General features: G+C 34.0%; 1 protein-coding gene across 1 annotated transcript in view; it reads left to right on the top strand.

The window, feature by feature from the left end:
- The window catches only part of LOC121378708 (glutamine-rich protein 2-like), a 101,460-nt gene that overhangs the window by 75,328 nt on the left and 12,059 nt on the right, over positions 1-14,073 (top strand). The window contains exons 12-15 of the mRNA XM_041506992.1: positions 1,238-1,413; positions 3,222-3,284; positions 4,503-4,604; positions 12,919-13,017. Coding sequence (XP_041362926.1) covers positions 1,238-1,413; positions 3,222-3,284; positions 4,503-4,604; positions 12,919-13,017 — 440 coding nt within the window. The remainder of the gene's footprint in view (positions 1-1,237; positions 1,414-3,221; positions 3,285-4,502; positions 4,605-12,918; positions 13,018-14,073) is intronic.

Here is a 14,073-nt window from a genome sequence, read left to right as displayed (position 1 = left end):
CAGCCGCCCTGCTTCATTACTGTAAATAATGCTGTAAAACCCTTGATTAAGTAGACTTTCCCCATCTAAAATTACAAAACTGACCAATTACGTAGTACCAAAGAAAAGAAAATTATCACTTGGGTATCGTGAGTGGTCGTTTTTACTCTAACGCACCCTACCAATAGGCCTAATAATATGCTACTTTTTTTTATGAGAGAAAAATACTATAACCCCATTTCGTTCTATTGATGCAAATAGAAATATATTTAGTTTAAAAGTTGATTATACTCTCAAGTCATTTATGTTGTTTTACAAGCCAGGTTAATGAAAGTGAAGCGCCTTGTCGTAAATTAGAGCGTTTGTTTACACTGTGCATACAGATTTTATTATGTACAGCCCGAACATAAAAAATGCGATATTTTCTAAAAAAAACCCACCCCAAAAATGTTTGTCCTACATTTATATTTTTTACATATTTAAATACATCATATCGAGGTGTATCTTTATGCTAAATATGAACAGTATACACCTCGGCATTAGCATCAGAGTTTTGGTTTTGTCTCCGGGTTACTTTCGGGCTCCGGGCTGTAAATTGGTCGACCGGTCTGGTCTGGCACCATCAGTTTCTCCACCCTCCGACTCGCTATCCGTTTTGTCTTCAGTATCACTGTTGTAAGTAAATGTGTGTCTTTCTTCATTTACTAACAGCTCATATTGATACGGCAAAACGTTTTGCGAACGAACACTCATTGTTTTGGTAAGCTGTGCAAGTCTTAGATTCTTTATGAGTGGTACGGACTAATGCTTTTAAGTGTAAGGCTTCAGATCAAGCGACGCGTCTCTGACGTCACGGACCTCGTGATTGCCCTGCTCATTAAAGATCGGCAATTTCCGCTAAGAGCTCGTATCTGGGGTTCTTTTATGGAGATATTTTAAGTAATTTATTTTGTATAAAAAATTTTTTTAGGTGATTCAATTTATAATTAATTGTACATGGTTGGTGCCAAATATGGTTTACGTGACATGTTTCCTTTAAGTAAGTTTGTGTGTAGGAAGAATCCTGTGTAGATTCATCCAGTCTCTAGTTGTTTATGTTGAGTAACTGAGAAAGTTTGTAGGAGGAATCCTGTGTAGATTCATCCAGTTTCTAGTTGTTTATGTTGAGTAACGAAGTAAGTTTGTTTGTAGGAGGAATCCTGTGTAGATTCATCCAGTCTCTAGTTTATGTTGAGTAACGAAGTAAGTTTGTTTGTAGGAGGACTCATGGAAGGATGCATTAAAGGCTCTTGAGAATGACATTGACGGAAAGATGGACCGGATGGAACTGGATTCTCTGAAGAACTGGCTCGAGAGACGACTGAAAGCACTCAATAAGAAGATAGAACAGAGCTCGGGTGGATGGACTGACGATGATGCAGCTGGACTCCGCAAGTAAGACAACCCTGGATTGGTTTAGTCATTTTTAAAGCTGCAGTTTCAATGTCCTGTATAATGTAACATCTTCGACTAATGCAAAATGCAAACAGCTACTGGTTTAAAACACTCATTTGTTTTTGCTGTCATCGAATATTGTCAACTGTTGAGCCAATTGTGATGACGTCATATTACAGATCAAGGCGACTTTAGGTATGTGATCTATTTATTGAATAAAAATATTATTTTAGAAGTGTATTTTGTAAAATATCAACATTTTCTAGTTAATCCGTGTCTGTCTTGGCAGAGCCTCCAAAAATACCAATTAACATATAGGCTAATATTTTCCATTTTAATAAAAAGTTGTGATGAATCCTCTTTTTCCCTCTATATATATCAAGATATTTATAACATTGATTCCACCACATATGTTTCTCTTGGTTATGTTTTTTTAGCAAAACACTGATGTCAGCCGTAATATTTATAAATAGTGATCATATTTGGAAATCTTTACTATCAGGCCTTTCTGTTATAGCTTGCTTGACATGAACTGGGGTGCAGAAAGTATTCATTCGCTCGCCAAATGCGAGTAAAAATTCTCACGGACGAGTTAACAAAAAATGCAACTACCAATCTGACGGACAATTTGAATTCCAAAACAATCAAACAAATGGTTCAGAATGATGACAAAATACACAACAATACATGTAACACATAGACAATAGACTACTTTTGAGTTCCAAACTGTGCAAGCCGGTCAAAGGTCAGTACATCCTAGAAATGGCTTGTTTACGTTCAAATTATGTTGCCAGTGTATTTTGAATAGATTGTTCTGTTAAATACTTGCGACATGTCACTTGACTTTTGTTAATCTATATGAAAGAAATGTTGAAAAACTTTGTCTTTACCAGAATATTAAAAGGTTTATTGATTTGTCAATCACGGTCTGGCGAGATAATAAAAAGGCAAGCTACTAAATTTTAGTTGGTTGTGGTCTGGCAGGCTAGTGAAATATTTTCCATTTCTGTACCCCTGCATAAAAATTAATATCTTGGTAGATCAACGATTCATACAGAGGTTTCTGGCCAAGGTGTTCCAAATGTAAATTTAACACATCAAGCTGATCTGTATGTTTTGTGCTGGTGTGTTGTTAAACATTCATTCATTTAATGTATCATTCTGACATACATGAAAGTGTTGTTGGTTAATTTATTTGTGGATCGGAGAAGTATTCGAATGGACATAATGCTCTTTTGAAATGACATCACACACACTCATCGTTCGCTGAAGGGGGAGTGGCTAAAACGAAAGTAGATATAGAAATTGAGCACACAGTGCAATATCCTGCATTTGTGTGTTTGGTACCTAACATATTATAATGTCTATTTATAAGTGTATTTATCTTTATAACAAGAAATTCATCCAGTCTGTCTCTTTCTTATTTTTATTCTGTAATATTCTTGAATTTATTCTGTAATATTTATATATAAAAAAACATCTTCTTTATCTTGATGAAACTGCAAAATTGCACGTTACTCTTGATTTTTGCTCAAATACATCTTCTGAATTGTTTGCTGTTAATGTATTACAAATGACTTCGAGATAACTGTTTATTGTCTTTCACAATACTATAAATCTGTGGAATTATTTAACTTATTTTGACTAATTAAACCATGTCTTCAGCTAAATAATAACTGTTTATTGTCTTTCACAATACTATAAATCTGTGGAATTATTTAATTTATTTTGACTAATTAAACTATGTCTTAAGCTAAATAATAACGTCAAAGTCGGTATTTCACGTCCATGTATTTGTTTTGTTGCAGACAATTATTAATGAGATTCAACTGTTTATCCTGTGATCGACCTGTTGACATAATGCCCACTGGGTGAGTTATTGTTGTCTTTATTTATAGCTTTTATATGGAAACATTTTTAAAGCATCTGCCAAGAAGGATCTGTGCTGGTCTTGTGCCCTCAGAAGTGAGATCCTCTCAAAAACCTGTGTATATCTTATTTTTAATTTTACCCTGACCAGCTGAATTTTACCCTGAACTTCTGTAAAAAAAAATGTATGCTTATAAATTTTTTGTAATTCATGCCCAACCTTAAGTCGCAAAATTTATATGCAATTATTAATTTCATTGCAGATACATGTATGCATAGCAGATGCCTTCGATTGTTTGCAAAATTTACACATTGCGAACATGTGCTGGGTGTATATTTTAGTATATAGTATGTTCCAGCTTGTTAGTGTGTAGTTTTCATACTGTTAGCCAGCATAAAATATAAGTGAATTTAGTGAGGTCATACAAAATGCTAATATTTTATGATGCTAATCCTAAACACATATACATATTTATTACCTATGTGCTATAAGTAACAGTGCACAATATACCTTACTTTAAATTAAGAAGTGAGAAATATAAACACCCATCCTAATAATACACGTCACATGTACAACGTTATTTCCATGGTAGTATAATACCTCACTATTGTCACACCTTGTGTACTGAGGTACACCAAACACAATTGTATATTAGAATTTTTACAGGCAATTTATCAATGTTTATAACTTTTAGCAGTGCATATCATAATTTATTTTTCATAATATTTATTTCAAAATAAAATTATTCCATTAAATATGATCTTTAGATTAGCAGTTCATAACACTTTGGTTGTTTTGGGGTTGTTGTTGGGTGTGGGGTTTTTTTTTGGGGGGGGGGGGGTTAAAATAGTTTTATTTTGTTTTTGTTCTTCAATGTTTGATAAGCCAAGCTTGTTTAAAGTTTTATGTTGCTAATATGTCACTGATTTGGATTTCATTAAATTTTAAAATTAAATATTTTATGATTTACAGTATTAAATTGTAATTTGCAAACATAAATATAACTTTTTGATTTTGCATGATTAGGGAAATAAGTGATTTATCATGGGCATGTTCAGTGGATATAAATACATAGTAGTTAGGTGATAAATACATCCATATTTACACTACTTAATCTCAAATACTTTCTTAAACTATTTAATGACAGCACTGATTATAGTGATGATTTGTAAATGAGTGACTTATTCTTCACTATATTTTATAATATTTCCTACTTCAGCCCAGTGGCATCACTGCCAGCTCAAACCCCAATGCCACCAACAAGATCTCCTCGCCCATATACAACTTACGAACTGGATCAAATGCGACAGCATCCCAGGATGTAAGTGTATTATGTATACTCTCACAGCTTTCCTCTATTTAACTAACATAACATATGGATATATGTGTAGCTCTTTGTAACAATGTTAATTAATTGTTTTTTCTTTCAAAGCAATTGGATTCAGAGTTGCTTTAAAAAAGGAAACAAAACAAATGTTTGTTTAAAAACACCTCAGCATATTTTAAACAGTGACTGTAGTTATTGTGAAACTTGTTCTAGATAGTAAAGGAAAACTTGCATTCAGTTAAAGCCTACATTGTTTGCTAAATTATTCAGTTTGGACTGTGTCAGTTTGTCATATCATTAATATCTAGACTCAAGACTTTAATAGTCTTGGCTGTATAAAGAGCATGTAGTTGGAAGTTCAGAAACTTTCTAAACTTTAAAGTATTTATTGGTAGTCTACAGTAGATTTTAAAGGGTGTATACCACATAGATGAGAACAGTAACATGTGGCTATATATAAACCTGTTACCTGCAGCATTTCAATCAACTATGGACACTGTGGATATAAATACTAACACCCATTACCTTTTAAGTACATCAGAAAAAATTGGAGGTTATGCTGCTAGTTTCAGACATAACAGTAAATCTCTGTCTACCCCAGCTCCGCCAAAACAATTGAAATCCCCCAGCTCAAAACAAATTTTCTTTTTTCAATATATTTTCCCAGGGGATCGAGCATGACTCAACCCCTCCTAGAAACTTGAATTGTCACAGTCTTGACACACCCACACACCCCTGCCTAATTTCATACATACTTGCCTGAGACACTAGCTGAAATTAAATTACAGGATTATACTGGCTAGATGAAACAGCATTATTTTATGACAACACTGTCACATGGTAATGGTTAGGATTGGTAGTGTTAACTGTGGAATGAAAAGTTGGGTGCATTTTGAACTTTGACCTGCTGAGATGTTATTTGGTGTACTGCTTCCTAAAGCATTATAAGCATGAGTCCAAGAGATGACTTCAAATAAAAAGAATTGCTCGATTGATTACCCAATGGGCTGTTTCTCATTCCAGCCAGTGCTCCACAACTAGTGTAACAAAGGCGGTGGTCAGTATTATCCTGTCTGTGGGATAGTGCATATAAAACAATAACCTTGCTCTAATTGAAACAGCAGCCCATGGAGTGGCGGCAATGGGTTTCCATAATGTCATTATCTGTCCTTAACCACATGTCCAATGCTATATAACCAAGGTGTTGAGTGCATCGTTAAATAAAAGATTTGTTTCTTTTTTAATCCAAAAAAGTTGAAAAGAAAAATATGCTAATCCAGGGTTAGTTTAACCATATTTTGAAAAACTGTACCCTGGTATTCAAGATGTATATACAGTCAGACCTCGTTACAACGACTATCGTTTACACCATCCGACCAGAAATTGTCGAGAACAAACATACATTGATGTTATTATGTTCATTACACAGGAATTCACACCTTCCGACACTGACAGAGCAAATTAGGATAGGAACAAACGTACATCCGACATCTAAAAACACTTCTTTACAATGACATTACATAATCACAGATGCTGTAGCACATTGGCAGTACACACAACTATTCGGCATCCTTGATCTCGTCGCGACACGACAGTGTTACATGTTGTCCGAGTTACCAATCTCGGCTAAATCTGTAGATGTGTATTGCTTTTGAAAATAAGCCCTTAGTCATTCAATTATAGGATTATCTTTGAACAATCAAGTCTACTAGATTTATGACATTTTCGAAGTAGGCACCAATGGCAGAGGTCTTTAAGCAAGGAATGATTAGATGGACAATGAATGTGTCTTGATTAATAATATATTTAATAATGGTCTGTGATCGACCCCCATCAGTGGGTCCATTTGGGCTGTTTCTCGTTCCATCAGTGCACCATGACTGGTGTATCAAATACTGTGGTATGTGCTATCCTGCCTGGAATGGTGCATATAAAATATCCCTTGCTACTAATGGAAAAATGTAGCGGGTTTCCTCTCTAAGACTATATGTCAAAATTACAAAATGTTTGATACCCAATGATTAGTAAATCAATGTGCTCTAGTGGTGTTGTTAACCAGAACATATTTCAATATAACGATAATTTCGATTAACGACAAAGGGACGAACGTTGTCATTGTAATGAGGTCCGACTGTATATAAAAAAGGAACAATTACAACACAATTTGTAACAAGGGATCTTTTATATTATCAATTCCAACAGACTTGACAGCACATACCATGGATTTTGATATACTAGTAATTGGGCCCTAACTGTAGTGAGGTTGATCTTAAGACCCTTCAGACCTCTGACATGTCAATGACTTACATTTAAAGAGCAAATCAGTAAGCATAATATTAATGGTACACACACTCATACAAATTTCTTTTTCTCACAAATAGATAGTTTGGTCAATACATGCAATTACACCATTGTAGCATGGTTATAAGGTGGCCTATTGTCATTTGTGGAACTCGATGCCACTCTTTCTGCGGTGCCATGCCTAATTCTACTAGGTTGTTGTTGACGTTGATGAATATGTCTACCAAGGATATCACACCGGTGTTCTATGGATGTAAAGTATGAGGACATAGCTGGCCAAGGCAAGGTCTGGATTTGATGTCTCTATATGATCTATGTCAGCATGTGCATGGTGAGCTCCGGCATTGGTTATCATGTGCCATGCGGACAAGTAAAAGGTAGATGACAATTGATGATGTTACATGTATCTTTGTAGTACAGACCTGTGACTCTCCCTTGATAAATGTGGAGATCTGTTCTGTGTATCATGGTGATGCCACCCACACCATTATTTACCTTAACAGCCTATTGGTAGTGTTCACCTAGTCTACACCAAACCCTTACACACCCATCAATGAAGTCCAGATTAAATCTGGGTTCATCACTAAACATGACATTTGACCAACAAGCATTTGTCCATCGCAGATGATGCCGACACCATTCCAGATGAGTTTGGCAATGTTTTGCAGTTAAGGGCAAAGGAATGTACAGTCTACAGATATGTAAGAAAACAGCATGCAGGTGGTTACAAACTGTTTGTGTCTGTCTTGCACTCTACAGGTTGTTTTGTGTCGCTTCCATAGTCTGCTAATGACTGAGAGATATTGATTTGCTGAGCTGTGTAAGTCTGTATTTGTCCAGCATGGAGCATCCCTATGGCTCTAAGACTTTCCACCAATGTTAGTCGGCGAATTGTTACAATTCAGCAAGTCACTGAGCCATCACAATCCTCACAGCCTTATGTGCTCAAAAAGTGAACGTGCAGCATGTTTTAAGCATTTTAAGTACAAATTGAGAGACATACCAGTCAAAGTCCAATCAGAACTCCTTTCCCCATTTAGTTTATAGTTAATTAAAAATAGTTTACTTTTTCAAATGTAATAGATCACAACATTTGATATAGGCTAACTCATTTATATTGTGCATATAGTTATGAAAAAAGTGGAATTTAATTAAAAAGCAGTTTCCATAGCCGACACAAATGAACTTGTTACGGAATTATCTTGATTGATTCATAACAGTACAAGTTTGCATTAAGTACAAAAATGTTAAGCGTACAACTTTCTGCTTTCTTAAAAGAAAATAGAATTTAAGAAGAGAGATTTTACAATTCAAGAGTAGACGGAATTAAAAAAGAAAGAAAAAGAAATTATAGTAGTGGTATGAAGGAATAGGCCCAGATCTTATTTACTAAACACATCTTTTTCAAAACAATTTCTTTTTGAGTACTTTTTTGTATATATATTTAAAGAAAATGAAATAAAAGTTCATTTACATATTTGTATTTTAGCCAGAGATTAAAATTATTGAATATACATCTGTTAATTTGAATCATCAAACGAAAAACATGAAAAAATGTTTGATAACATCAGCCAAAAAATAATAAAATTGTGTCTTTAACAAATTGAAATAAATAATTTTAAAATAAGGAATACAAGTTATTAATTTCAACTCCCTTATACATGTATGTTTATAACATACAAGTATTCAGTACTGGTCCAGAAAATTAATAATAGATGACACCGTTGGGGCTTTTGACAGCATGAGTTTCGAGCACGTGTTCAGACTGAACAATTAATAATGTTGTCACTGACTGGATGAATTTGGCTACTGGCTCTTGTGATAACTGGTGTTGCCTTTCTGCACGGCATAAAAAACAAGAAAAAAAAGAAGGTTGAAACCATTTTTAATTTTAAAGACAGCAGTTTACCATTTAAGTTTATAATTAATGGATATACCTACATTGAACAGGCAACAATAAATATATTTATAGATTATTTTCAGTACACTATATGTCATTTCAAAGCAGTGATTCAACTTACATGTTTATTAATCAAAGGCCTTTTGCCAACACTGCATGTGGGACACTCGACCCAACAAGTCCATACAGGTGTTGATTGCAATGACACTTCCATTGAGAAAGGACAATGATTGTATAACCAGTTGCAAACTCTGGGTCCTTTGTTTTAATTAGAGTGTAATACCTTGCTAGCTTTCTTACAAAGAATATGGTGTTATTGTTAACAACTATTTAATCTGATGACCTGCTTGGTGGCTTTGCACAAATGTCTAACCTAGTGGCAGTCGAGTCATACTACTGTAGGTCAGACTTCAATGACCGGGGATTTATCCTTCACAAATGTCTGAAAGATCACACATGTTGACTATATATATTTTTTTTTAAATTGTATATGAGTTAGGTACCAATGCCTGAACTTTATAGAATAACATTTTGATTTACACTTTCTAGTGTAAATTATGCAAGTTGCGAGATATGTTCATGGCAAAGGAATTCTTGGTGTTTTTAACAGCATTTCAGCAAGTTTATATGTATAAAGTTTGTTTTGTTTAACAACACCACTTGAGCACATTGATTTAGTAATCATCGACTATTGGATATCAAATATTTGGTAATTTTTGACATATAAGTCTTAGAGAAGAAACCCGCTACATTTTTCCATTAGTAGCAAGGGATCTTTTATATGCACACCCCACAGACAGGATAGCACATACCATGACCTTTGATATACCAGTCATGGTGAACTGGCTAGAGCGAGAAATAGCTCAACAGGCCCACCGCCAGGATCGATCTTAAACCAACTGAGCCTTTTACCACTGAGCTACGTCCCGCCCTGTTTACATGTATAATGAGTGTATATAAATATTTCTATTTATACATGGTGTAGATAGACCTGCTGAAGTAAACAAACATTTCTAAAAGCTACAGTAACTATTACAGTCTGCCTTAATATCACTGTATGTTTTACCAACATCTGGTGTTGATAAACAAGTCTATGCAATATGAATCGACATGAATATTTGCAGAGTTTTACATTCATTCTTAAATATGTTTTCATTTACAATACTTATTGTGGTCGAGTGCTTGAATTTTACACAAACCTCCTTTAGTTTAAAAAAGGTGAGAAAAATAGCACACATTCAACACTTTTTGTTTTACTGTGACAAAGTAAACACATATTTCTGAATGAATGGCAACAATATTGCTTGTTGTATTGTTATTGTATTACTGTAATACTTATATTGTACATAGTCACCTTGTCAATGTTTTTTTTATTTAAGATTTGACCGCATTTATTTTTTGGTTCATGCAAGTATGAACCGAACAACGATGTGCATATTGTATGAGCCCGCGTAGCGGGTCATATAAAAGTGTGCACATCGGTTTTTTCGGTTCATACTTGCATGAACCAAAAAATAATTGCGGTCAAATCTTATAATTAAATTTATATGCATACTTTAACAATACATAACTGAATTTATTTTGTTTAGCTTTAAATACGCCTGTAGTATTGTTCGTGTAAACTTCATTGATACTTATGTCGCGTAAGAATGCGAACGTTCATTCACTATCATTTGAATCAGGTGATTTTTTTTTTTGTAAATGACGTCATTTCCTCTAGCTGCTGTGCATTTTTACAGATCGTTTAGTTATATTGGAAGGAATTGTCCTATTCATGTTTAGTTTAGATTTTATGAAAGTGAACGAAGAGAACGTGTCTAACATTTATGCTGTTGGTGGAACCGTTTAATTTTCGCCAACAGCTGTAGAACATCGCTTACAAGTAAGTTACAGAAGTGAAGTTTCCTACATGATTTCTTTGGCCACCGACCGAGTCTCATATCATGATTAGCGAAGAGGTTGGGGTTTTGGGGTGTGGGTTTTTTTTTTTTAAATCAGTGCGTGTATATCTACATGTCTACTCTGCTATAGCATTTTCCATTAATTTATCGTATACATTTTTTGTAGCTTTCACATGTTTCTTCAAAATATCTAAATATGATTGCCAGAATAAGCCGGCTTGCTGCACAAAAGTAGTGCAAGTCGGGGGTGGGGGGGGGTAGTAGGCGTGGCTTAAATTTTTTCAGTTCATCGAGATATGAACGAAAAAAAGTAAGCACCTCTGGACCAATCAGATTGCCGTAAAGTGTATAGACGCAAAGAAAATGTAATTATAGTACTTTATAGTTGTCAATTTTTTTTTTTTTTAAATAAGACTCGATCATCTTTTTAGGAATTAAATCTGATTCCATGTAGTTATTTATTTTTAATTTGTCTTTGTTTGACTAGTGCCTATAATCCCAGAGGTGTCTCCTATTATAATTCTCGGTAACTATTTCGCATGAAGATCTTTGAGATTTACCTTTTTCACTTTTCTTACCAATTCCACTGTTTGTCATTGTTGCCACTGCACTGTTTGTGTCTTCATTTCCTCTCATTTTGTCATACATGCATGTGCTGCAAGAATAAAGGCATGCTGCATTCACAATATTCTGTATGTTTGATCAGTGTTTAAGCTGCATTTTAACATATGCCATTATTTTATTATGGTGAATATTATCATTGCTTTCTTCTTTGCCTTTTCAGTATAAATGTAATATTAAAAACGTGTTATAAATTTTATTAAAAAAAATAATAAAGATATAAAAAAACCCACCAAAACAATAAATTCATCATATTGCACATTTATTTTGAGAAATGACAGCTTAAACACTGTATGCTGACAGTATCCATCCTTGAGCTATATGGTAAAGCTGAGATATTTACTGTTACAAGCACAACTAGAAGTAAACCCTGTTACATTAATAATCCCTACCCATGTTATTATAACACACGCCTTGGCATTCAGTTTTATCTTTCATCACATTATAATGTAATGTACAAATTTACTCCATAATGTAATATTAAATTTACAAATTGACACAATATAAATCATATATTATTTGTTCTAGATCTTGGAAGAGTTGTTAAAAAGGTATTTAAAACTTGGGGAAAGGGAGGGATTATCATGGGACAAAATATGGGGAAATGATAGAAGTGTTTGTTTAAAATAATGTCTCATGTTTATTAATTATTTAAACTTCTGTTCCTTAGCCGATGCTTTTTTATCTAGTATTTTTTTGTTTAAATTAAAGGCCAAGAATGTTGTTCAAATTTAGTTATAATGACAGGGCAAAGAAGGGTGGACTGTTGACAATTGTTATGTAATAGGTGGGTGTTTGTCTCAACATTACATACATGAAGGGAGGGAGTATACAATATGTAATTGTTGATTTGCCTTGATACTGTTTCAGCCAGTTTTATATGCTAAGATAATAATTATATTTTGGTTAGAGCCTATGGATATTTTGCTTTGGTACAATAAGTTACATGTACATAATATAATATTGGCACTGTAGTAGATCACATTCAGGTTTGAAATGCCAAGAGGTTACTGATCGATGCAGAATAGGAAACAATAATAAACCAGATACGTTATAATTATTTAAACTTTATTAGTAGGCCTAGTAGTGTGTCATTGTCAGTTTGAAAAAAAACCCATTTATTTATTAACAAAGTTTTGCTTCAATGTAAACAAATTAAAAATAATGCAAAATAAAAATCTGATATTTATGATTTTTAGTTGATAATTATAGAAGTATAATAAATTATTATGTGTAGAAGGCATATATATACAAATACAAGTAAACTGTAAGTGTTATTCTAACATTTGCTTTCATATAATCATTGCAAATCGTCTAACAAAATGCCTATGTTAAACATTCAAAACTATATTTAAAAACAAGGATCACATCATTATTCATTATGTGCTGTCGTTCGTGTTCATATAGTCAGTAAGTCATTACACAGCTGTAGTCGGAATGGGGGAGGGGTGAATGCTCACAAATTACATCACTATTCTAGTCATTTTTCCTGTTAGCCAAACATCGATTTTAATGCAGGATTTCCATTAGCTATTATGAAATTAAAATAGCCTGAAATATATTGACTCTTACTTCTGAATTTCAGTTACAATGACAGTGACTACTACGCGACAGAACGTCAGTGTGGTGGTGGCCACACTATAACATTCCCGCACAAACGAACCACTCGTATGTCACACCTAAAGTAAGTCAACTGTGCAGGAAGCTTGTCTAAATGTTTTTAACAGAAAGTTTTAAGGAATTTGAACAGACTTCAAAATTTCATTTATATTTAAATATACAAATATTAACAAAGGTGTCAGAAGATGTCGACCACTTGGAGAAGTGTGCAAACTGGAGGAGCCAGTTATTAAAGTGTGCAAACTGGAGGAGCCAGTTATTAAATGCGAGGTCATATATATATATATATATATATATATATATATATATATATATATACATACAGTTGAATCACGTTAGTTCGAACCCCGTCAGTGCTCGAGAAAGTGTTCGACCCATCGGGTAGTTCAACCAAACCATTCGGTCAACATCGGATATTTCCGTAACATAAGTTAGAAAGTTGAATTAGATAGGTGTCAAGGACGTTTCGGCCCCAGTACATGTTCGGCCCCAAACCGTTTCGGCAATAATGCAATATACGGCGATCTAGTGTTCGTGTATACAGATATATGCTGTAATTGGTATAGTAACACCGGTAATAATATAAATAAAATACACATTTGTAACATTAATTTGTCAAATAACATTCATTGCGTGCATGCACACACACACACACACATGCGCATACATACAAGAGGCCTACATACATATTATACACCGTGACACGCACACACATAAACACATAAACATGTACGTCATCGCGTTCATGTAGAATATTACTGATAAATGATATGGTGATAAAATAAGGAAGCGAAACTTATGTTTAGACTTTTATTTTTGTATATTACGTTTTAACATTGTTTCACTAACGATTCAAGTGGTAGAGAGTGATACAAGACAGAACTTACCTAACCCACGATGCCATCACAAACAACTCAGACTAGGTTCAGGAACTGTGCATCCATATGTGATTTTGCTGTTTCTTTTAAATGCTAGAACACTGAGATGTGTGTCCAGGACAGCTTGGTTGAACTTTAATGGGATATAAGCACGAAAATAAAGTGGAACTGAACTGAACTAGAACATGTCTTAATGATGCTACTTTCAATTTACCTACCGGCCTCAGTGGCACAGTGATTAA

This window comes from Gigantopelta aegis, chromosome 8 (assembly GCF_016097555.1).
Source record: "Gigantopelta aegis isolate Gae_Host chromosome 8, Gae_host_genome, whole genome shotgun sequence".
Lineage (NCBI taxonomy): Eukaryota > Metazoa > Mollusca > Gastropoda > Neomphalida > Peltospiridae > Gigantopelta > Gigantopelta aegis.
Note: the sequence above shows the minus strand (reverse complement) of the source record. Positions and strands in the feature narration are given on the sequence as shown.